General features: G+C 40.6%; 1 protein-coding gene across 1 annotated transcript; it reads left to right on the forward strand.

Moving 5' to 3' along the window:
- Positions 1-244: 244 nt before the first annotated feature.
- Positions 245-19,696, forward strand: RRP1B (ribosomal RNA processing 1B). Its single transcript, XM_054384845.1, has 16 exons — positions 245-377; positions 4,564-4,646; positions 5,575-5,632; positions 6,342-6,427; positions 7,408-7,469; positions 7,751-7,880; positions 9,308-9,372; positions 9,875-10,038; positions 10,605-10,708; positions 11,671-11,768; positions 12,247-12,266; positions 12,655-12,780; positions 13,652-14,385; positions 17,687-17,833; positions 18,539-18,605; positions 19,493-19,696. The coding sequence occupies exons 1-16, from the start codon at positions 245-247 to the stop codon at positions 19,681-19,683; spliced, it is 2,268 nt and encodes a 755-aa protein (XP_054240820.1). The 3' UTR covers positions 19,684-19,696.
- Positions 19,697-26,244: the final 6,548 nt, after the last annotated feature.

The following is a 26,244-nucleotide window of genomic DNA, read 5'->3' on the forward strand; positions in this document are numbered from 1 at the left end:
CTTCTGTCCGTTCGTACCGATAAGTTTTCAAAGTGTAAGCAATGAGTTTGGGATGATACTCCCGCCGTGCCTTCGGTAGCCATTGCCGCTACGCGGCCGCGCCGCTTCGCTCTGCCACCGCCAAGACACCCTCCCTGACTACGACGGAGGCGTGCGACGAGGCGGTCAGTGACGCCATCAAGTGGCGCCCGGCTTGGTGCGGCGCGGCACGGGAGAAAGGGCTCGGACGGGACGGGGACTGGCCATGGCTCCTGCTGCTGTGCAGCCTCCCGAGGTTCAGTTCGCGCAGCGGCTGGCCGCTAACGAGAAGCGCATCCGGGACCGTGCCTTAAAGAAGCTGCGGGGGTACCTCAGCGTCCGGACCCAGCGCCCGGCCGGTAGGGCCCAGCACGGCGGAGTGGTCCGGCATGGCCCGGCCCCCCGGGCCAGTGGGGCGGACAGGGGCTGTAGTTGTTAAGGCTGGGACTTGGGCTGGAGCCGAGGGCAGGGCCGGGATCTGGGCCGGGACTGACGCAGTTGCCGTCAGCGGTGCGGCGCGGATGCAACGGCGGCCCTGGCAGGCTGGGAGGGAGTTGGGAAGCACGTGTGGCGGAGAGCCGGGACGCTCCTCCTCTGCCCCGGCTCGCTCTGTCACCGCGGGACCACCACCTGCGGGTCTTCGGGGTTTTTTGTTTGTTTGTTTGTTTGTTGGATTTTTTTTCTTTTTTTGTCTGAGAAGGAGGGAGGTTTGTTTTCATGTTTTACTTTTATGTGGGTGTTTTTGTCACGCACAATGTTTGCCGTGGAGCCCTCGCAAGTGCCAAGCGCACTTGCCAGCAGTCTTAGAGGGACAGAGGGCCGTTTGGATTCTCGTCCATAAAGTTGCCTCGCGGTAGCCATGGGCAGGCCAGGCACAGCACCCGTTCAGGGGGCTGGAGGATCTGCTTGCCCCAGGGGTCAAGTCTTGCTGGCAGCATTAACATTACTGGGATCAAGGTGGTATATTTCACATGCTCCTTCCCCAGAACAGGATGCAGATGCAATGAGCTGAGCCAGACTGTTACGTGGAACATATAGTTTATTTTTCTGTATGCTGTCTGGTAAGGTGGTGATTGCCTATTTCCATGACTGATACTCAGTAAATTTCGAGGGAAAGCTCAGGAGTGTTTCAACATCAGTCAGTTCTCCTGTTACCTGTTCAGATTATCTGTGTAACCTCCACATTCATAATATCAGAAGCTTTTTTTCCAACAGTTTATTATCCTACTTGGATACTGTTCACTTAGATTCAGGAATCCAGAGTGTGGACTCTTCAGTGGTGACCCTGAAAGTAGTTTGTGTCTAGTCAATCTTACTGGCTTTGGCAAATGAGTTTGAAGCAATGCCAGCTTGAAACCACCTGCACCTGAAAGTGCCTCCTGTGCACCCTCTTCACGTAAGCACAGGTGACAGGAGGTGTACAAGGTCAGTCATAGCGTTGTGTGAATGCATGGATCCAGCTCAGTAAGTCTTCCTATTGGAGTGATAAGAAACACAGTACAGAGGTGCCCAAGAGATTCTATGATGTTTCAGGACTGTTTTTTTCAGCATACTCTGTTGCAAACTGGATGCAACATGGGAGGGAGACTGGTCATGAACTTTTACAGAGCACTCTGACCTGGTAAATCTTCCTGCACTATTTGGGAAGCTAGTAGAGAGATTTATGCATGCATAGTCCTTTGGCTTTGAGGAAGCCAGTCCAGGCCTGACATCCCAAGAGCTAAACTGAAACTGGAATGCTGATTGAACCTGAGTTAATTCCTTGAAAAGATAGTGGTCAATAGATGTTGCTCCTTCCCTTTACCCTCTTCCCCTTGCAAAAAGTATTTGATCCATTAGCTGCATTTGACAGAGAGAAGAGTGCATAAGTACAACCTTATAGTCAGGCCAGAGAGCCTGATTTGGTTCTGTGATTCTATCCCAGTGAAACCAGGACAGTAGGAAACAAGGGTAACTCAGTTCCAGAACTGTTAGATTTACTTACTGTTATGTGCTTTTCAAGCTAGTAATATTAAAGCAAAAATTATCTTATTTGGAATTGGAGAGAAAGCGTTATGTTTGGGAGAGATTTATTTTTCTTTTAAAGTAATTTATTAGTTAGCAGGGGTGGTGTCATGTGTAGAATTGTGAAAAATGTAGTGGGCCCGATCCAGCTGGTCCTGCCACAGTGAGGTGAAATACAAACTGACAGAGCAGTTTGTGAGGAGATGGCCACAGCCACAGCTGGGCCAGAATGGCCCTGATCTGCCAAGCCAGTGAGTATTTATTGAGAAGTTTGTACATTATCTATTCCCTTGGGTTCCTACAGCAGGTTTATGTCCATCCAGCATTCTGAGAGATGAGGCTCACTTGAAGAGCTGAGAACACATTAGCTTTTGAAAGAGTTAGTGGAGTTCACCTGATATTCACCTCAGTTGCATGTTTCCTAGGTAGGCAGGACTGCTCAGTATGGCCTGCACTAAGGCTGAATTACAGGTTGTGCTGGGGAAGCTTGGAAGAGCTAGAACTCTTAATCTTCAGCAAGAAGTTGAACTCCACAGAAGACACAGGAGTCATTGTGTGTGTAGAAGAGCTTCAGTGAGCACATGATTCAGTGAGCCCAGGGAGGTGTTGGAAGCCACATCCCTGGATGTTTTTAAGGCCAGGCTGGATGTGGCTCTGGGCAACCTGATCTAGAGGAGGGTGTCCCTGCCTATGGCGGGGGGGTTGGAACTAGATGATCCTTGGGGTCCCTTCCAACCATAACAATTCTGTGATTATTCCTGGGAAGTGTTTTGTTTTGTTTTGTTTTGTTTTTCTTGTTAGCTATCTTGAATTGGAAGAGCATGCAGTACTGGGCTGATAATAGGAGAATATAAAGACATTGCTAAATGAATCAGTGAAAGAATAGTAAATAAAAGTAACTTGTAGTAAAAGAGGAAAGATTGCTGAATGGTTTCCTGTCTGACAGAGCTGCACTTACTTGGTCTCAGGTCTGTAAAGGTTTTGTCTAATTTCCATTGAAGTGTGCCTGTGTGGATCTGGTCCTTGGAGGTAATCTTGAATAGGAAAGATTGCAAGAATTTTAATGGTCGCAGTGTCAAAACAGCGTAACTCCCAAGCAGAAACGCTGACAAGGCTTGTGTTAATGCAGCAAGCATGTCTTCAGTGAGTGGTCATAACATTACTAGTCCAAGCTCCCACATTGTACCTAGGGACAGAACTAAACCAAATATAGGTCTCATGACAGCTTTAAATTAAAGAAGGCCTTCAGTTTTTCGCACTATGGTTCCTAATATAATAGACGAAGGTTTTTAAATAACCTCCCTTAAGTGATAATTGTTAGCCAGCTGTGGATAGTGACAACAGGACACATAAAGTGGAAAACCCCAGTCGTGGAAGTTCTTTTTTGAGTGACTAGGATAAGAAAATTGCTCTAAAATATTTCTGTCAGGGTCTTGTCAAATGGATGAAGGACTGCCTAGGACACTTTAAAAAGCCCTCCGTGTATGAAAAGCAGCTCTGTGGAAATCTGTATTCCCTGGATAGGGAAGAATTTCTGAGCCATCTTCATAGATAGCAGATGACATTCTCTAGACATAAGCCTGATGTTTGATGCCCCTGTACAGTTAATGCTGCATGGAAGGTTAGGCCTGCTTCTTACTGCTAAGTACCATATAATTCTGTTAAGAAATATCATTAATATTTCAATGGCTATTAAATCAGTGAATCAAATTGTTTCATATTTAATCTTAATATTACTGTCAAATCTAAGTTAACCTTATAACTAATGCTGAATATTACTAGATACATTGCTTCCTATGTAACATTTTGCATATTTCCTTTGCTCAGCTCTGCTTCCTTCTTTTCAACAAAGCATGACAATTTAACTAACATGTTAACAACTTTTTTTCTGAGTAATTGTAATTGCTTTCAGATGACGTGGTCCAAGGAGGCCATACTCAGTTTAGATCTAGCACTGGGGCACAGACTTTTTGATTGGCAGATTCCTGAGAAGTCTTCAAAAGTGTCAGTGACCTTTTGGAAGAAAATTTGAGCTTACTGATGATGATTACATTTTTAACCTGTTTTTTTCTTGAAATTGCTAGGGAGTACTGAATAGGCCATAGTTTGACAGGGGCTGTAGTAGCTTATTGTAGCTATCTTGTAATGGTACACTCTTACAATTTTACTTCCCAGGAGTGTATTTGATGTTATGAGTAATCCAGTTTTTAAAACGTTCTTGAACAACTATTACTGACAGTAAAATTTTATTTTCCATGTAGTGCTTAACCTCTATAATTATTTCTCTTAATATTCATCTCAAGAGTAATTCTTGTTACTTTGGTACGAGGTAGAAGCTTACAGCCGTGGAATCATTGAACTGCAACAAGCTGCCTCCCACTTCCTCCTCCCACTTCCACTAGGAACCAACAGTTACCCAAGAAAATATAACAGAAATAAAGAAGAAAGCAGGGAACAGGGAGAATTGCATGAAAATATTTTGGTGAAAATTTTGTTGTTTTAATCTTTTTGATTTTCATTCAGAGTTCTTTTGTACTGCAGGTGGCTTCAGCCAGGAAGAACTGCTAAAGATATGGAAAGGCCTGTTCTATTGTGTGTGGATGCAGGATAAACCTCTGCTACAGGTATCCTAATTGGTTTTATATTTGCTTGAGTGGATCTCTTCCAGAGATATACTTACATACTATTTTGGAATAGTTAAAATTACTGTAGTGAATTTTGCTCACCTTTACTTTTCTTCCTCTGCTGCTGATATGTGGCATGTACAGGAAAGGTGACCATAACTCAGTGATTCTCACTACGTGAACAGAAGCTTAAATAGTATCATGGTTGAAGTCCCCCTCTGAATGGCAGGTATAGCTGTTAACCTTCCAAAACCAGAATTTAAATATCTGCTGGTTTTTGCTGGAACTAAAGCAGTAAGAGCAGATCGCCCTTAACTGCAACTACTAAGTATGTGCAACCTTTAGTTAGCCTAATTTGAAAGGTTGACACTTACTTTTCTTTTGTTAGTTTGGTAGCACTTCCTCTACTACCAACTTTGTTTCTACCACTGAGTTTTGTCAGCAGCTGCCAGTTTGTGTCCCTCCTTTCAAAAGATACCGGTTTGGGAGTACCAGATCTTAGTAACCTCAATTAAACCTTGTTCATGCAAACAGACAAGAGAATTGAAAATTGGTTATCTCACACATAGCATAGAGAGTTCCACCTACAATGAAACTATGTGAAAACAGTACCCCTAAAGTTTTGCATCACTTGTTGATTCAAGTACATGGGATTTTTCTCCTCCTAATTTAATTTTCTCTATTGTCAAAAAAGATGATTTGTACAGAGATAGATCAGGTGAAATGAACAGGGCTTGTAATCTTGAATCTTCTCTTACAATTTATTTAATCCAAGTGGAATGATAGCCACAGTACTAAAGCAGCTGTTAAACAATAGTTTTCATTATGAGGAATGTTTCTGATTATTTGTATTTCTCGTTGTTTGCAAGTTTAATGAGGAGACCAAGCTCTGCAACACGCTATACTAACTATATCTATTTACTTCTAGGAGGAACTTGTAAATAATATCTCACAGCTTATCCACATCATCCAGAATACAGAGACTCGTAAGTACTATTTAATTATCTAATACTTGGTAAGGTACTTTCATCTTTGGGGATTTTGAGGCCACTGTCACAGTGCCATAATAGAGACAGACAGATAGAGGTGCTGCTTTGGCTTTCCTTTCTTTGCTTTTTGTCCAGCTGGTGTATGTTGTTGCATTAAGGGAAGCATGAGATCCAGTTTGTTTTCAGTGGTGGTAGGGGAAGAGTTTTATTTCCAGTGTGATAAACAGTAACTTTGCAGAGTGGGTAGCAAAGCAAGCTTGTCCCCTTACTTTCCATTCTGCATAGACTTAGTTGTTCTGTGTATTTCTTACAACTTTTTTTAATGAGTTGTTAAGAACCTAGTATTTAACATGCACTTTGAATAGAGTGCTCAGTCAATGCTAAATCTTGCATGGGTAGAAATGAGTGTAGCATGGATTTTTTGCTCTTAACTTTTGTGTATATAACACAAAATAGATAGAAATCTGTCCTTGAAATGGCACTTGTCCTGTTTGGCTTTTCTTGTGTTGTTATGAGATTTAATAGATCTGCCCTGGTAACCATTTGAAATGTGTCTTCCTGCAGCTCTGTCCCTGCCCCTAGGCAAATCCCTCAGGAAATGCATCCCTTTTTCACATTGAAGTGATTTTTTGAGATTCTTTTAGGTTAGTAAAACAAACCATTGTGCTAGACATGCAGATAACTTTCTTTCCTTACTATTTTACAGGACACCTGTTCATTCAGACATTCTGGCAGACTGTGAACCGTGAATGGAATGGGATAGATAATCTGCGTCTTGATAAGTTCTATATGGTAATGCTAACTCCCTTTTGGATAGTTTTTGCAAGAAATGGTGGTGGTGTGCTGGAAGGCAGCTTGGTCTGCACATGCATTTATATATATTGTAAGAGAAGACAAGTGATTATGTTCTTGATGCACTGCAAGAGATCCTTGTTTTAAAAGCCCTTAGTTACCACCTCAAATCTAAAAGCCGTTACAGTTTGTCATGCTGCAAGTGCTTTTTATTTGCCTTCCTTTATAACACAGTGATGTTTCTCATTGATTTCCATGTGAAATACAAATACTATCTCAGAGGATGCTGCATCAACATCAGTTATTTAGGTTAGGCTCTTTAAAGACTTCTTTATGACTCTCTATAAAGTAGCTGTCACAAGAACCCCAACTTTCCACTGCTAAAGAAAATCCACTGTAGTACATTGAGCTATCAGAGTTCTTTCTATAAGAAAACTATATTAAAGCAAAAAGTAAAATCAGTGAGAGAAGACTCTTAAAAGACCTACCTTTGTAAAGAACAAAATCACATTTATCATCTTCTTTGAAAGAAGTTAATTGCAGGCACAGTCACTGCAAGGTTTTGTTTCTCAAGGTTAGCAAAAATCAGGTGTTTTAGTAAATGAAGTGCTTGAGCCAGTTTAATGTAGCTATTTTACATATGTCTGTCTCACTTCAAGTTTCAAGTAAATTAAAATATTGTTACCTGACACATATACTTGTTTCCAGAAATCAGGACGATGGAGCAACAGAAAGATGTATAGTAGAAATGGTCATGGATTTTTCTGTGCTCAGGATATGAAAACAGTCTATTGTTGTCTGAGCTTTGCAGCATTCTGTTGCTTGCTGTGAAAGACAAGTCTGTCAAAATGATCATATGAGAGAGCTTCCCACCTTGTGCTACAAGGAGGTTTACTAAGAAGTCCATTTGTGTTACAGTCACAGTGATTTCTTTAGCTCTTCTCATGAGCAACATATGTAACAAAGTTTGTACTTTGCAGCTAATGCGTATGGTTTTGAGGCAGTCCTTTGAAGTGCTGAAAAGAAGTGAGTGGGATGAAAGGTAAGCAGATTTCTGAACAGATCTGTATCATAAAGAAGTTGCCCAATTTACTTTTATCAAAGATATTTTCGTTTAATAGATCCTTTTTCTCCATAGAGAGTGCCGTCATCTAGTCTTAACACTAAGGCTTACTTTTTTCTTACTTATTTCTTACAAATATTGTATAGCCACCTTAAAGAACTGGTAAAACTATGAATGACTGGAGTTTGTTTTCAAAGCAAAGAGAACATGAGTGATTTAATACAAATATCTTGCCCTTCTTTTTCCTCTTTTCATTTCAGATTAATTGAACCACTCTTGCAGCTACTAATGAAAGAAATTATGGACTCAGACAGCAATGCTCCCACTGGCATAAAGTTTCATTTCATTGATATCTATCTGAATGAATTGGCTAAAGTTGGTGCAAAGGAGGTTAGAGAATATATTCAATTTTCTTCCCAGTTAACATTAGCTGTACCATGCAGCATTTTAGAAGAAATTTACTTTTTAGATCATGTATGTTTTAACAGCTTTAAATGTAACATAACAACATTGGATAAGCATGAAGAAGGTGACTTATTACAATTTATGCTTTTACTTTTGTTCACCTCTTATTGTAGCCGGTGAAGATATAGGCATTTTTCTCAAGTTCCTGACTAATGGCTCCAAACTGAGGCTGGAAACAGTGATTGGAAAGTTAGACCATTCCCATTTGTTTAACAGAAAAGACTTAACATCTTTTCTCTTCTGTGAACATGTTTGCCAGTCTTTGCTTTTGCAAAAACTGACATAAAACCTGCTCGTGGTTAATTGTGTAACATCTAAATAGAGAAGAAATGGAGCTTTCAATGTTGACTAAGATTTGCTTATTGCCAGCTTCAAATTTTTGCATTGAGCAACTTTTCCTCTACATCCAGTTGTTTATTTTGCTGCTGATGTCTGTCCTTCTCCGCTGTATATTGCGGGTTTAGTTGCCCTTAATTTTGGTAGATGTCACAGTGATGCAGAGATCTGCAGCAACACGAAGGCTGTTACTGCAGCTGTCGCTGCTGACCTTCTTCCAAAGCGTCTGCCTCCTGTTACTCCGCTAGGGCGAGCTGCCCAGAGCTGCTTTCCAGCCTTCTGCTCATTCGCCACCTCTTGTTTCTGTCATCTGATACATCTCCTTGCAATGGACAAAGCTGTTAGCAGTTTTCCATTTGTATCCTTTGCGGTCAGTACTGAAAGCAGTCCTGCCTGCAGCTTTTGTGGTTCTGTGTCGTGGAGTGTCAAAGGGATGTCTGCACAAGAGAAGTGCCTGTACTTGAAGCCCAAAATAATTTCTGCCCCTCCACAGTCACAAAACTGTGGCTAAGCTGCTCACAGGAATCGTGGGGAATTAATCCCCTAGGCTATTTGATACCACAGCTGATGCTCATAAACTGAATTTAGGGAAGGGTTTTTATCTTTAGTACTACTGTAGCTGGCAGTGTTTTAGTCCAAGCAGTCCAGTTAAGAGAAACCCAGATCTTAATCATGTCTGCTACAGACATTCTTGGTGAAAGAACATGAAATTATTTAACTTTTCTCTGCCTCATGTTTCCTTGTCTAAAATAAGCTTTGTTATATTTCTGTGCTCAGTAGATTAATATCTGCGAAGCACTCAACATTTTTGTAATGCTTTCAGAGACTATTTGAAAATTAGTGGTAGCAGTGGTAACAAGAAGTCACTGGATACTACTGTGAATTAGAATTAGTATGCTGAAAAGCTTTGCCTTAACTTCTTAATGAAGGTCCCCCTACACCAGATATTCAAGGAATTTGAGTGTATACATACAATATTTACTGTACTCATTATTTTTTTCTTTCTATTCCTCCAGCTCACAGCAGACCAGAATCTTAAGTTCATTGAGCCTTTCTGCAAAATTGCTGCCAAATCAAAAGAGTAAGTTTAATAGAAGGATAAATATTCTTTAAGAATTAAGAAATTCTGCAAATGGTAATAAATGGATTGAAGAGTCATAGTATAACTTCAGAATGTAGAGAAAGCAGGATATTTTACGTATGACGAGCATAGTCATTTACCAAAATCATCATGGATTCATAAGACCCATATCAACCTGTGTTGGTTGGTTTTGTCTGGTTATTCTTTTCAAATGTGCATGCTGAGCTGGTTACATCATTTGTTGTTGCAGTGTAATATAGAACAGCATACGAACAGTGAAATTTAAGAAGGGAATATTGGTAGGATGCTGTTTGGATTAAAGGGCTTCATTTTAGGAAGTAACAGGTTCACTTCCCTCAGCTGGAGAGCTAGATGCTCTTCTGTTTTCTCTTACTCCTTTTCCCTGTGTCCCTCAAATTTCCTTTTTTTTTTTTTTTAATGTGAAGGAGTATAGTATATGTGCTTCTGTCTTTCAACTCATCTCTGCTCTCTTGAAATGCAGTCGATGTATGCTGCATGCCATAGCCACTGGTATCTTTGAGTTCATTGTGGATCAGTCTCCCTACGCCATTGAGGACCTAATGAAAGAACTGGGTAGCAACAGTGATGAGGAGGATGACTCTGAAGAAGACAAAGAAAAAAATGAAGAGGTGCCTAAAACCAAAGGTGAGGAGGAAATTCTTAATAGCCTTGGTAACACTTACTAGAATTTAAAAATCCCTTTCTTAAAAATACATTTCTGCCCCGAACCAGTGAAGTACACATTCAAGATGTAAGGGTAATTGTATTTTCCTGTCTTCCTTTCAGATGTGCTCTAAGTGATTCCAAAAGTCATAAATATCAGTGGTCTTTATAAAACCAGGCAGCATGGGTTTTCTGCTTGGGTGCTAGATAATAACCCGCTTTGGCTTTTAGCTCTTGGATGTCCATAATGTTTATGAAGATGAGGCTTTGGGAGTTTTAAATTAAAATAAAAAATTAAATAAATTTTCAGTCCAGAGATATTCTGGTACAGAGGCATTTTTTTAAAAGGAGCCACACAACACTGCAGTTATGTATGGCACAGCGGTAGCATAAAGTAGTTAAATCAATCCAGATCCACAAAATGACATGCTCAGAAACACACCTGATCTTCTGTCTGTCAGGGCACTGTGTGCTATCTTGTTTTTTACAAACTAAACATTAATATGCAGTCTGGTTTGTGTTTTGTTTTTTTTTTTTTTTTATAATAGCAGACAGGGGTTTGTCAAGAAAATCAGCACAGAACTCTGAAAAAACAGAGGATGTTTGTGAAAATGATGATGATGACAATGATGGTATCGGGACTGTTCTTCAGGTTTGTGGCTTGTTTGCTCTGTTACTGATACTCTGTCTCTGTTTTCTTTTTCTCCCTTTCCTTTCAAGAGGTGCAGAAGTAAAAGGTGTTAATTGGATAAACATGTTACAAAATACTAATTTTCTGCTGTATTGTAAGGTGGTATTTATGTAATGTGTACTGTATGAGTAGTTTATAAGGAAATAAATCTGTATGTAAACTCTGATTTTTTTTTTTTTTTTTAATTTTTTTTATTTCCTCTCTCCCCTACATTCCATTTTATGTTTCTCCCTTCCTGTTTCAAGAGTTCAAAAATGTATGGTAAAAGCCAAGTCACTGTGGGTGGTGAAGCAATCAGCCTAAGGTTCATTGACAGTAAAAATAATAGAAGATGGGATACATAGGTGAGAAGGTAACATGTTGCTGGATGAGGCTCTAGACAAGCCTATCTAGTGTGACATGTCCATGCCCATGGCAGGGGGGTTGCAACTAGATGATCCTTGTGGTCCCTTCTAACCCTGACTGATTCTATGATTCTAATTTGGAGTTGGTTTAGACCTAATTCCGATACAATACAGTGGTTTTGACAGATCTACCCATCAAACACACATGCAGGTAGATATGTTTCATGCATCTGTGGCTCTTAAGCAAGAACTAGGACATGACATACTTTAAATCTGATGTTTAGCCAAATATTTTTGGGTGTTTTGAAGTTGGTTGGCTTCTGTCTTAAGTGAAAAGGTTAGGAACCTTTGAGAAAGTGATCCTGAGTGCAATTGTTCTGTTAATGAAGCAAGCATCTGTAAAAAGTCAGTATATATATGTGTAAAGGGGGTGTAAATTTCAACAAAGAAGTACTTGGGGTTTAAAGGAAAAGACCGATTAAAAGGTGTGTATGCTGCTTGCAGTGTTGATGCAAGTTGCACTGGGTTATGCATGAATAAGCTCACTAAGAAAAGCTGTATCCTGCTTTCCTCCAACAGTTTGATTATAAGGCTGTTGCTGACAAACTCTTTGAATTGGCAAGCAAGAAAAATACACCTTCCCTTAACAGAAAGCGTCTGTACAAGCTGGTCAAAAAGTGAGTTCTGCTGAAATACACCTTGCCCTCAGCTTTTCTTTTGCATTCTCCCTACCCTTGCTTGCCCTGGTGACAATGTCATGAAAGCAGGCTTGTCTCACAGCCCTGGCTAACATGCATGAGCTGCCCAGTGCCTGTGCTACTGTTCCTTGTTGGTGCTAGTGAACTGCAGCTAGCTGAGGTGTATCTACACTGGGGTGATTTCTACTGCAGGAAGTGGTATGTCATGTGAGTTATAGATATGGGAGAATGTTAAATTGTTGTTTTCTCCATTCTTCCATTTATTTGGTTTGAGTTTTTGAATTTTGAGGCAGATCTCTTCTGGAATGAGCTCTTCATAGCTTCCTGTGCAAAATACGTTGTTCTTATTTTGACAAGACCTTAAGCACAGTGACACTATACTGCCAGTATTAGTATTGATACTAAAACACTAATTCTGTTTTGTTTTTCCTTTTCTCCCTTTCCTCCCCACCTCCAGGTTCCAGGACTTATCAGAAGGTAAGAACTGAGCAGCATACAGAGACAGTAGTTTGTTTCCATTAAAGAATACATAATGTCCCTGTACAATGTGTATTGCAAATTATGTGTTTCAATGATACTGGTTTGGGGAGGTGTTGGGTTTTTTAAATCTTGTTAAGACACATTACATGGTTTTGGTCAGATGACCAAATCCCCTTCATAATTTGAGCAACTTTGTACTTTGTCCTTAAATGAAAGAAGATTCTATACGGAGGAATCACTCATGTGATTTTCATTTTGGGTTGAGTGGGGAATGAGGAGTTGAATTTTCTTTTTCCTATGGGAGTTATGCTGTACATGAACAGCATAACTGTTCATAGAAATAGAACTATTAGTTTTCAGATGCCTTTTCTTTTCTATTCAACAGGAATCTTTCCCCAAGATATTCCTGAAGACGTTTCTACGGATGAAGATGATGATGAATTTAGCAGGAGAAGGCGAAAGAAAAAAGCTGTCAAGCCCTGGGAGAGAAACAAGTTGGAGGAAGGAAAAGGTAAGGCAGGATCAGCCTTTGGAAGGTAGGCAATTTGCAGTCACTTGTGTAAGTTGGCAAAGTATTAGCTACAGGCTGTTCTAAAGAAGGCAAACTTGTTGTTCAGAATGTGCTGATTTTTATCATATTGTGATGAAGTATATGTGATCCTGCTCTGGTAGGGAGGTTGGACTAGATGATCTTTTGAGGTCCCTTCTAGCCCCTAACATTCTGTGATTCTGTGAAGGTGAAATATGAAATTAAGGTCTCTTTGAAAGTGGTGGGAATTTGTTACCAATTTTGAAGCAAGCATCACCTCTAAAAATTTCAATTAAAAGCAAACTGGAAGCAGTTGTTCACACTGCTGCATTCAACAATCCCATTTACTGTAGGAAAACAGAAAAATACCAGTTTTCTTAAAATGGGATGTAGGAATTTGCATGTGTTTCTGGGAAAGTGAAGAGAGTTACTGAGAACCACATGTAAGTATCTCTAGCATCACAGCTTACAGTGACATAACACAAGCCAAAACATACTCAAAAATATCTCACCAGACTACCAAAACTCCGAGCTGCTTTTCTGATGGGCTTAACAGGTGGATAATAGCAACATTTTCTAGTGATACTGTTCTACAAAATAGGGTTACCACAGTGAATAGTTTAGTTATAGCTGTGACAAGGCAAAATCAGCAAAATATTTATTAGGCCAGGCATCAGAAGAATGCAATGTCCTAACCAGCTGTGATAGTAAAACTGTTTTCCTTACTGATATCAGGAAAATGGTATGCCTAGTGGAAAAGAGAGAGAGAGAGAAACAGAAGTAGAATAGAGTTGTTGTAAATCCCTGTTTTTCACATCTGTGTTACATGGTATTCTTTTTGCTCTGGATTTAGAGGATGAACAAGAGATGTCAAGTGAGAAGAAGGCATCAGTTCCCCAGAAGAAAAGAAAAAAAAGGAAGAAGAGGGACAGCCCAAGTGCTGATTCTGGAACAGATGATGGAAATTGTGAGGAGGGAATAGCTGAAACATCTGGGTCTAATGATTTCAGCCAGGGAAAGGTGCCAGAAAATAACAAGGAAAGGAAGAAAAAGAAATTGCTAGTAAATGAGGCAAATAAGACCACGAATGTAGCAACTGACACCAGAGAAAATCACAGCATCTCTGTACAGCACACTCAGACTGACGCAGAGGAGAGTAAAAAGAGTCGACTGAAGAAAACGAACACCAAAGTGCAAAACGTTCCTGTAAAAGCAGCATGTCAGAATGGACCAACTCGTGTCAGTCAGGCAGAGGATGTCAGCCCATCCATCACACCAGTGACTGCTAAGGTTGAGAAAAAGAGACTGAAAGCAGGAGCTGTCCTGGTGAATAGGGATAACCTTCTGCAGCAAACCAACATGAAATCCAACAAGGAAGGCTTGCTGGGCATCCTGTCAGGAGATGCAAACTCTGAATCCGTGCCCTCCAGAAAGGCAAAATTGAAGACAAACCTTGTTGGTTTGGAAGGGATGAAAGTCTCCAGCCAGAAAGCAGCAGCCTTGAAAAAAAAGAGAAAAGTAAAAGATGCACTAAACTCTGAAGCCAATGGAGTGCTGGAGACTGCATGCAAGAAAAGCAGGAAGGGGGTATGTATGTCTCCTTCCTCTGCCTTCTTCATAACTGCCAGGCTCATTTTTCAATTTGGTTTTAGCTTTCTTAGTGTGGGGCTTCATGGGCAGGCTGCATGCTGATGTCATCATGCATTGTCAGCAAAAAGAACTCAGTTCCCCAGAAATCCACTCCAACCAACACGGTCTGTGTCCTCCTGTGCCATGACACTGAAGCTTGTGCCAGCTAAGCAGCTAAAGGAACTCAGCTAGATGAAACTTGGATGAGTATGAAGTTGTCTTTTTTTTTTGACCTTCTCTTAGTTATTCTTTTGCATTGGGTCTCACAAAGGATGTATTTTGGCCAAAGGATGAGTGAGAAGGTGGAACATCCCTTTTTCAGCAGCTTAGACTACTGTGGATTGCTACTTAGATTTTATATATGCTTCTGAAATTGCCCACAGCAATTCTGAAAGTGGCTTCTTCTACTAGTTCCCTTCTCCATCCATCTTAAACAAATTGTTAGTGCAGCGTGAGGAAAGAGTGAACAGAGAATATGACACTGTGATTAATCAATGGCTCTATGATTACCTTTATGAGTGGTCCAGTGCCTTAAAAAGACAATACTGAAAGTTTTCACCAGGGAGGTCTAATTGTAGTCATCTTCAAAAGTTTTTCTTGCTGTTTCAAAACAACTTAGATTTTTTTCCCCTCCCTCTCCCACCTCTGTATTCTCCTTGGCAATAAGTAGAATGGGATTGATTTTTCTCTGCAATTCAAGAGTCAAGAAGCGTTCTTACTGTGTATTTCTGGTAGCATGACTAAGAGACACTGCAGGGGTTCTTCACTCTTCTGCCACTGAAATTTACTTTTAATTGCTCATTTCCTGTGTGTATTCTTGGAAGTCTTGCTGACAGTCTCACTTTGGAGGAAAGAATATTTGTAAAGCATAAATGAGATTAAGAAGACAAAACTGCTCCATCTTCCTGTGACTACAACATGCATGTTCTTAGCCTATCAGCTCACCTCTGACTTAAGTTTAAAGTTTATGATTAGTTAAGGAGAACAGCCTCATGGATGAACTTGAACTAACCACTTAGTCCTTCAAGGGAGGAAAAAATACATTTGAAACATTGTTTAAATAGTATTAAAATAACTTTGATGGAGGGCCACAAAGATGATCCAAAGAATGGAATGCCTCTACAATGAGCCTGAGGGAGCTGGGGTTGTTCAGCCTAGAAAACAGAAGACTCCACGGGGACCTTATAGCTTCCTTCCAATATCCAAAGGGATCCTACAGGAAAGCTGGAGAGAGACTTTTCCTAAAGGTCTCTAGTGACAGGACAAGAGGGAATGGTTTTAAGCTGTGGGAGAGTAGGTTTAGGCTGGATCTGAGGAAGAAGTTCTTCAGTAAAAGGGTGGTGAGCCTCTGGAATAGGCTGTCCAGGAAGGTTGTGGATGCCTCCTCCCTGAGTGTGTTCAGGGTCAGGCTGGATGAGGCCTTGAGCAGCCAAGTCGAGTTGAGAGGCATCCCTGCTCATGGTGGACAGGTTGAAGTAGATGATCTCTGAGGTCCCTTCCAACCTAACCCATTCTATGATGCTATTTTCTCTTGATGATAAAGTACTGAGACGAAGAACCAAAACATTTATCTCCCCAGTATGCAAACTGCATTTTTCTCACTGCAGGGCTTTCAAAGTAGGAACAATTGGCTTTGTCTCCTGTTGCCTAAATATTTGATGTTGCATACCTTGTCTGTCTTTCTCTATGAAATTTTAGTTTCTAAGAAAACATGAATATGTCACCCCATCTCTGTTTGTAAAACTTTGCTGCAACTGGCCAACAGGTTCAAAGACCTGCAATAGATTAAAGATGAATCTATCTACTTGAAAGCTTCATGGAAATTGATTGTTGGCACAAATCAGCATAACTACTGAGTGAAAGGCAGCAGCATGACCCCAGCACTTGTCTGTCAGCTGGCTAGCCAGTAACTGCAAGGACTGGCATGCTACTCTTCCCATGTGTAATTCCAAGTAACTACAGCATCTACTGTTTCTTGACCAGTTCAGGTAGCTGTGTGTGCATGTGTGTGTTGAATGAGAGCAGGGGGACAGAGGCAAGGAGAGAAATTTGGGAGTTGAGTCAGGAGGAGAATGAGAGTATTGGTATAAGAAAGAAAGAGCAGGGTAAAGTTACACTCCACAAACTTGGAGGAAGTTAGCCTTTGCTAATTTTGTTTTCACTGCTTGAGAAATGTTTTCTTTCCTGATTTTTTGTTCTGCAATACTGGTCTTGTGCCCAGAAATCATGCTTTCAGAGGCAACAAACACCTCCAATGAATTAGCTCCAAATATCAAGTGGGAGGAAGAGAAGGCAAAAAAAAAAAAAAAAAGACAAGTTTAGTATTTCACAGATGTCTCCAGAACTCAGCTAAAAGACTTCATGCTTTTTCAGTTTATTTGAAGCAGAAGTGATTTTCAAATTGAAAGAGGCCATATCCCCTGGATATATTCCAGAGTATGGCTGCAAACTGCTTTTTGGCTTTCACATCTGCAGGTTGATGGGAAGCATGGCTGAACTTCCCTTCAACAGTAGTCCAGAGATATCTGGAGCCCGTAGACAATAGGTTAGACAGCATTGGAGTAGTGCACTTCATTAGTGGCAGTGCCAGTCCAGGTCCTAAGAATTGCCTTGTCCTGAAGAAAATTGTTTTTAATGGCAATCCTCAGGATGAATCTGAGGCAGCAAACTGGTAGCAGTACACAGTAGCTGCACTCGGAGTATGGACTGAGTTCGTACTCCACTCTTTTTTTTTTTTTTTTTTTTTTTCTCCATAGTATCCATTTTGGCCTAAAGTTAGGTTTGTTCATTAGTTGCATATCTTATGCATTAAAGAGGTACCACAGAAGAGATGTTGTTTAAGGGCAAGGAAAAAAAAAAAAAAACAAACTGCCAAAACCCAGCACTTGTGTGCAGCAGAGCTGAGTCAATTGTAAGGCAGCCTCACACCCATGAGGAAAATGTCTTTGTTTGCACTCCTGGATGGGCCAGACAAGTATTACAAGTTCTTCCTTCTTTACTTTGCAATGACCTTCCTATTTCTGTGCAGGACTTGCCTTAAATGCCTGTTTCCTGTCATGCTAACTGCAAAATTAACTCCTGAGGGTTAGCCATGATGATTAGTTTATTTGAGGATCAACTATCTCTTTTTCTCTCAGCTGTGGCAATATTTACAGAGGGCATGTCTGGTAAGCTCTGAGCACTGATGACTGCACTAGGTGTAGATAACTACAATACTTTTGTATTGAGAGCATTTTTTTTTCCTTTTCTTCCTTTGTAGGAAAGCAGTGTTGCTCTGTCATCATTAAAGAAAAAGAAAGCAAAGCCAGGAAATGATTTTGTAAAATTTGAAAAATCAACTTTACCAAAGCCACTCTTCTTCAGGAAAGCCAGAAGTACCATCTCCTCCACCAGGCCATCCATGCAGGTAATGTGATCTCACAGAGGGCAGGTGAGTCTGGGCACAGGTCTCTTCCCAAGCTACCTGCCCCAGCAGAGGGTGTGACCTCACTCATGTTGTCTTTTCCACTCCGTATCAGTTTCCTAACAGAGACATAAAGCTGGAATTGCTGTTGCTATAGAGTCACATGTGATTCCAGAGTTTCAGAAAATGAGTTGTAGGCATCCTTAAAATCACTTCTTACTTCCCCCTTGCCTTCAAAAATGCCTTCTTGTCAAAAGAACCTGCTCATTTCACAAGAAAGCAAAAGCATAAACAGATTTTCAGTCTTGCTAAGGGACTTTGAGCCTCTGTTTCTTCCTATTTGTGGAGGCTGGCAACAGAACAGGCTATTTTCTAAACATTTTTTACATAAAATACCTTTTCAAACCCTCTTTGCATTTTTGAGGCCTGAGTGCAGTGGGGTCAGTGTATTTAATACACAAATATCTTCTTGTGTATTGTTAAGTAGTGATGTTAGGGAGAGTAAGTGATTTTTCTACAAATGGAATATGTTTGATTTTGGCTAAAACAACAGTGCTGTCTTAGCAGGGTGTGTTAAAGGACTGGGGAAGTTCTAAAATGAAGGGAAATAAGCTGCTCTGCACCAGTTTTGATGGGATGCATATAAAAGAACTTGTAGCATTGCCTCAGAAATCTTGGGTTATTTCATGTCATTTTTGTGTTTTACAGCTGAACAAACTGCAGTCATCCAGCTCCAAAAAAGTCACATTTGGCTTGAACAAAAACACAACTGCTGGTGAGTCTAATGCACCTATGTGTCTTCACACTCTCTCATGTAGCCAAGGAAGGGGAAGAAATTTGTATGCACTCATCCACACCTACACTCTTTACCTCTCTAGAACAGGATAATTTCAATCATTTGTTATCTCAATATTTGCATATATTTTATAAATGGTCCTCAAGTTCCTGTCCAGGGAAGATGGTAAAATTTTAGGACATTTGACCCAACAGCCTGACTTGCCCAATTCCATTACTGACTTGCAGATGGAACCTTATAGATAGAAAACAGTGCAGCACGTGACAAACTTCCCTTCCTGAGCTGCCTGCTTTGCAGAGCACCTCATAGGAAAATGTGCAGCTCACAGTCTTCATTGCTCATTTCTGTTTCCCAGGAGAAAGGTGATATGCTGATGAGCTCAGGCTGTGTAACAGCAAAATTTGGTTGGTTGTTTGTTTTTGTTGGTTGGTGGTTTTTTTGTTTGGTTGGTTTTTTGGGGTTTTTTTGGGTTTTTTGCTTCTGATTTTTTATTGGTAGCAGGAGTCTAGAGCAGTGGTGTTTAACAGTCATAACAGAGTCACTTCTTGTCCATCACCAGCTTTTAAACAGAAGTGTGGTGTTCCTCAGGATAGCTAGAGGAATTGTTTCTGAGAGTCTTTGGTGGTCTGTGAAACCATGGGGAATGGTTCACATTCTCTCTGTGGATTGCAGCAGGCCCCGTTCTCAAAGGGTCTGTGCTGAGAGATGTTCTTCACCACCATCTCTACATTTTTTGTCAATCTTTCGTGGCAGACTTAAGGATCTAACACAGACTTCCAGGGCTGGATGATTCCATAGTTGATGGGCATGACCAATTACTCCATGAGGCAGTACTTCTTTTAACTTATTTGCTTGCTTTTCAACAGAATTTAAAACGACTGACAAAAGCATATTAGTGAGCCCAGAAGGACCCTCCCGTGTGGCTTTCAATCCTGAACAGAAACCCCGTCATGGGGTGCTGAAGTCACCCAGATGTGTCCCAACAGGAGAGCCTCAAATGAAGAAACGATTTACTGTATCAGCTAAGAAGAGAGCAACTGCTGTGGGCTTGTTTTAAAACAACAGATTGTGGCCTACTTTTGTACAGGACATTTTGCTAACCTAGAATGTTCTCTGGAGGTATTTTAAACTTCCTTATTTTTTTAAGTTAATATGAATTGTATATACAAAATTCTGATTGTGGCCTGAGACAATGCTATCTTGACACCACTTCAGCTATATTTTGAAATGGTTGTTTTACCTAATTACAGAAAAGAAACAAAATCCAATCTCTACTCAGGTTTGGTGTACGAAAGTCTGGGCTTTCCTCGTGTCATTCCCAAAAGACTCGTTCATTAAGTTAAGGAATGTTCAGGGATTGATTGTTCTGGTGGTTTGGCGTTTTTTTTGAGCCAGTTTATGAGAACTTTCACTTCATGCTATTAAACTGTCTTTCACTGGACAGGGTTTCAAATGGAAGAAGACAATGTATATTTTAAACCTACTAGTTGTTGTGGTTTATGATTTGACACCGTCCTTTTTCTGACGTTACCCTTGGCACCTTGTTAATTCTTCTTCTGGAAATAACAATTACCTCATGTCTCTGTTTAATGATAGCTGGATTTGGGCAGCTTTAAAGATAGTAAGTAAACTTTCTCTGGGATAAGAAATGCCTAGCTGCTCAAGTGGTCACTGTTGCAAATAAACCTGCACAGCTCGGTTGCCTGCTTAGCTGAGAACAGTCACCACATTATTTTCAGTAACACAAGTGCCAAAGCTGGCTTACGCCTGTGATGTAAGCTGGCTTCTTCTCCTCACTGTAACTGAAGTAATGCTCTCACACAAGAGAACTTTTTGCTATTCCCATGTCTTCCCCCTCACCCCCACTGCTGTCTTTCCTGGAGGTCTGACAAGACTCCTAATTTTCTTCCTTAGCAGCTGGTGTCACCACATTGTATTGGAACTCAGATCTCAGTTGGTGAATGAACCTCTGATTGTCCTGAAGTGAGCTAGATCCATGTAGTGCATCTTTGGTTAGGACGCACATCTCTCTGTAAAAGCTTTGGTGCCTCTCAATACAGGGTAAAACTTTCAAAACAGCCCAGAGAGTTTGGGTTTGATTTTGATGTAAACCCAGAAGAGTTCTTTCTGCAGCATTTCCTGGTGTTAAGTTTTTATTTGTATATTTTAATACTACTGTGCATGGGTTTGGGGTTTTTGTTTACTGCTTTAGTAAAGAATGAGGTGGACTACTGTGAGAGACCATTAATGTGTTCTGAGGGGGAGCTATGAGGAAGGGGAGAGCAGATGAAGATAAAAACCTTTTTTATATGATTGGAAGATCAGAAATCCTTCTTAGGAAGTTTTGCTTATGTGAATGGAGCAAAGGCTTTGCAGCAGTTATCTGTGTTAGAGCTCAGCTTCCAAGCACATCCTTGTGCCAAGGCAAAACTACCATCGAAGCTTCCCACCAGTTACTTCTGTGATCATCTGAGAGAGAGGGTTCATCTCCTTGGTTTGTGATAAATGGTAAAGATTTGGCCACTTCAGCCAGCAAAGTTAAATTTAGTGACATAATGTATTTGCATGCTTCATTATTACTTTCTACCAGTCTTTGATGCTGACCGTCCTCTGCCACATCATTCCCTGTAAGCAACTGCTCTTTCACAGCTCATCTCTAATTTCTTCAACATACTTCTGCACATTTTAGATTGCTGGTCTGTCTCAGTTTGCTCATTTCTAATCTGTGCCAGATCTTGCACTGTTTGTGTCAGTCCATGGTTTGTAGTACTGCCAGAAAGTAACATTGCTCTGTTCTCCTTTTCTTTGGCTTTGGTTTACCTTGTATTGGTTTGACTGATCAGTAAAGAAACCTGGAGAATGCATCTGATAAAAATTAATAATGCTTGCTGATTGAGCAATCTTTAAAAAAAAAAAATTCTCACTGTATATAATGCGTTTTTTTGGGCAAGATGATGGTAAGTAGGATTTAACAAAGGCTGTTTAATATGTTGTATTCTTTATCTTGTTCTGTAGGTGAGAAGTCTTTTGTGGGATATGCATTAAAGCATTTGTATGTGCATGGTTGTTGAGGCATTAAGATGAAGATGCCACATTCCTCCAAGCATTATATAGATGCAAACAATCGGTAGATCTGGTGTGCACAGAAAAATGCAGGATCAGGACACATTGGGGTTTGGGTTGGGTTGAGTTTCAAAACCTATAACTTACTATGGAAATGTATTTAAGTGGTTGTCTGGATGTTTTTTAGTTGGTTTTGTGGATTCATTGAACCTGTTGATTGTCCAAATGTTTTGTTGTCCACAGTTCTAAATGGAGAGGGAAGAAATGGCAGTCAAGTTTTTATCTAAAATTTTAGTGATGTGATTGCTTGTTGGGATTCGTGCATAATCCATCTGTGCCATGAAACTGGTAGAACATTTTGTAAATACACCTCTGTAGTGTGTATAGTCTTCAGTGGTGTCTGGAATTTCAGTCAGGACAACTTTGCAAACAAAACCTAAGCACTGGCAATGAAGCTAAACGTCATACGTTACCCAAAATATTCAGACAGTGGCAATTCCAATAAGCATTGAAGACAAAATAGAGAAGGTAACGTCTGGGATTACCACTAGGATGGTACTGCAAGAAGAGATGATAATAGGAAAAGAGCAGAGAAAAATGGGTCTGACCTGTTTGATGTTGCTTCACAGGTTTTTTTCATCATGTTATTCCAACTCTACAGCTGCCAGTCATGCTTGAGTCAAAGTTAATGTGGCATGCCTTCTAAAGAACAATATTTTATAACAACTCTCTACATTTTTATTTTGAATCTGATGAACTTTGTACTTCTCAAGCTCTAATAGTTTATAATCCTTTATAGCTTCAGGCGAACCCAAAAGCACAATATTAATTCAGCAAGGCAAAAAATTTGAACTTATATTTGAATTATTTGGCACACAAGATCCTTTGTAGTTTATCAAAGCTACGTGACTTGGAAAGCATGAAATACCTTTGCTGTCATTTATTTCCTGTGCTCAGGCTTCATTATAGGCAGAAAAGAAACAATCCATGTTTCATTTTATGTACCTCTGCAGCAGCATTCTTAATACAAACACAGTGTCTTAAGTATTACATCATTTAGTCCAGTCTAATAAACCTTCTTTTTCTGTGGACATTGTATTTTGGGTTAATGAATACATTTGCAGGGTGGGAGATGGGAGGGTAACATCTGGGGCAGCCACTTGAACATGCAAAGCTGTTCTTGTAGGTGTGCACATATGCTCCCTCTTTAATTGTATAAATAACCAAAACTGATGAAGACTCAGACACACGTCCCACCATGCAAATCAAGGAGAAATGTGTAGTGCCTTTTCCAAGGCGTTAGTTGCATCCAGAGCATAGTGGTCAATGGCTCAGTGTCCAGATGGAGATCACTGACAAGTGTCACTCAGAGGTCTGTATCGGGATCGGTGCTGTTCAATTTTTATCAAAGATGGAGTAGACCATCAGCAAGTCTGCAGATGGCACCGAGCTGAATGGTGCAACTGACATGCATTGGGCATGTGATGCCATCCGGAGGGACCTGGAAGCTCAAAAAGATGCATGAGATTCAGCAAGGCCAAATGCAAGATCCTGCACACCGGGCAGGGTAACTCCCAATATCAATACAGGCTGGGGGATGATGAGATTGAGAGCAGCCCTGAGAAAGAGGGCTTGGGGATACTGGTGGATAAAAAGCTGGATGTGAGCCACCAATGTGTGCTTACAGCCCAAAATACCAACCATATCCTGGGCTGCATCAGAAGTGTGTCCAGAAGATTGAGAAAGGTGATTCTGCCCCTCTAATATGCTCCTGTGAGACCTCACCTGGAGTACTGTGTCCAGCTCTGGAGTTCTCAGCAAGACAAGAAGGAGCTACCAGAGCAGATCCAGAGGAGGGCCACAAAAATGATCAATGGGCTGTAACATCTCTCCTGTGAGGACAAGGTGAGAGAGTTGGAGTTGTTCACCCCGGAGAAGAGAAGACTCTGGGGAGGCTTTGTTGTAGAGTTTCAGTACTTAAAGAGGGCTTATAAGAAAGATGAAGACAGACTGTAAGGGCCTGCTGCAACAGGACAAGGGGTCATGGTTTTAAACTAAAAGAAGGTAGATTCAGGCTAGATAATAGGATGAATTTTTTTACAGTGAGGATAAGACACAATGGGTTGCCCAGAGAGGTGGTAGAATCCCCGTCCCTAGAAGCAAGCAAGGTCAAGTTGTATGGGGCTCTGAGCAAGATGACATGGTAAAGGATGTCACTGCTTAGTGCAGAGGGGGCAGACTAGATGGCCCTTAAAGGTCCCCTCCAATCCAAACTATTCTATGAATCTTTTTAATCTTTTTTTCCCTCTTTTCCCTGAAATGACAACAAATGTGTATTCTCTTTTGTAGAACACAAACTCAAGCATTTTCTATGTATAGAAATAGAGACCAGTTTGAGGAAGAAAAGAATTTGCATCTGCAAAAATCACTGCAATATGTTGCAAGTAATACAGTGAATTGTTGTAAACAAAACCCAAGAGATGGTCAAAATACTTTTAACACCATTTTGTGCAGTGATTTCCTTAATATAGGCGCTTTATTGGCATGAAGCAGTTCTACAGGAAAGCTGCAGAGAGACTATAAAGGTCTGTGGTGCTAGGACAAAGGGCAATGGTTGTAAACTAGAGCTGGGTAGGTGCAGGTTGGATGTTAGAAAGATGTTCTTTACTATGAGGATGGTGAGACACTGGGTGAGAATGAGTTGCCCAGAGAAGTTGTGGACACCTCATCCCTGGAAGTGTTTAAGACCAGGCTGGATGAGGCTTTGAAAAACCTGCTCTAGCAGGAGGTGTCTCTGCCCATGGCAGAGGGGGTAGAACTAAACAATCTTTAAAGTCTCTTCCAACTCAAGCCATTCTATGTTTCTATTATTCTGTGTCTTTATTAGAAGAAGGACAATCTTCAGTTCTCTAGAAAGCCTTTTTAAAGAGGGTTTAAGAAACTCCCCAAACCTGAGTTTAGAACCATGTTTACATTAATGCTATCTTGGAAGATGCATTATTTTACTGAAATTTACTCTCAAAAGAGGTATGTCTGGCTGCATGCTGTAGAGCTGCTTATGTTCCTTATTTCTGCGGGGTAGGCTTAAGTTTTTAGCACCTCTATATCATCTTTCTGATACTGACCCAACACCGGAAAAAAAAATACAGAAAGGTTAAAGAAGGCATTTGTAAAATTCTTTCCTACATAAGAAGTATTTTGATCCTTTCTTCTTGGAGAAGCGCTTTAAGGCATAGGCTTAAATCCTATCCTACAATCAGTTGTGTTGATTCCTTGAGGACTTAGAGCAGAGCACTTATTAGCAACATCACAACAATCCTTTAGGATTTGTACCCATTCCCAAGAAACATCACAATATTTTGGATTCAGTTCCAGCTGATAAATAACCAATGTCAGAGTTGATTTTTCTTAAAAGTGAAAATCTCCAATGTCTTCAGCACAAGCATTTCGCAAGGCTCCACATTAGAACATTCCCAGGCTAAAGTGTTCCTTATTTACACTTCTCCTTCAAATGTTTGTCTTGCATAATCAAAGTAAAGCCCTGGGAGGTTTAAATTCTGCTCACTGTGTGGTTTTGACTGTGGGTACAAGTTCTACAGTCTTGGAAACTGTCTGTTGTTTGCATTCCTGCATTGTTTGTTGCTGAAAAGTGGCTGTTGCCTGTTTCTGTGGTCCACCTTCCTTGAAGACTAACAGTACTAACACAATCTTGAATGTAATACTCAGCACAAAAATATGCATAACAAGGTCAGAAAGACAAAGAATTAGAATGGAAAAAGACTGAAACTACAGTTCAAGATCTCAATGATTAAAAGGCCAGACTTCTTCTCATACCCAGTAAGATTTCTGGGTGCATGATTTCTTAGAATTTCCTTCTGCTGTTGAAAGCTTTGGTTTAATGAAGGCTTGGTCAGGCTCCAACCTGGACCCTTCTCTGTGGTACTCCTCAGAGGAGATTACAGTACTAAAATAGCTCTCAGTGAAGGAAATCTTGGTCTTTACAAAGCAGTGGGGATGTGGAAGGAATGCCTGATTAAATCCTACCCCGTTGAGACAGATTTGTGAAAGATGTGGAAGTGCAAGAGCTAGGATCTCCAGGGAACTAAGGTTCAGGGAGTGGATCTCATTGCTCTCTCAACCCACATTTTTGTAAGCTTTGCCACTATGGTAAACATCTGGGAGGCATCTGCTATAAAATGAAGGCTGAAACTGTAAACACTTGTATAATTCAATAATGTCTACTTGTCTCTGCAGAGTAATTTTGTTTCTGAAAAGAAAGCCCTCAAGTCTTTCCTTGTCATTAATCCCTTTGAAAGGAAGAATGGGAATCATTCATGAGGTCTGCACTGCCTCCAAACAGACTGACAGAGAAGAGAGAATGTTCACCGTTTCTTGCTTAGAAATCTACTCCAGGGGCAGGAGGGGAGGAAATTAATGTTTGACATTTGCAGGCTACAAAACTGACTGTTGAGGGTCTGATCTCTCAACACTGTTATTTGCCAGGAATAAGAAACATTGTATTGTAATTCCAGGCACAGGAATTTGCAGTTGACCA

This window comes from Indicator indicator, chromosome 1 (genome assembly GCF_027791375.1).
Source record: "Indicator indicator isolate 239-I01 chromosome 1, UM_Iind_1.1, whole genome shotgun sequence".
Classification (NCBI taxonomy): Eukaryota; Metazoa; Chordata; class Aves; order Piciformes; family Indicatoridae; genus Indicator; species Indicator indicator.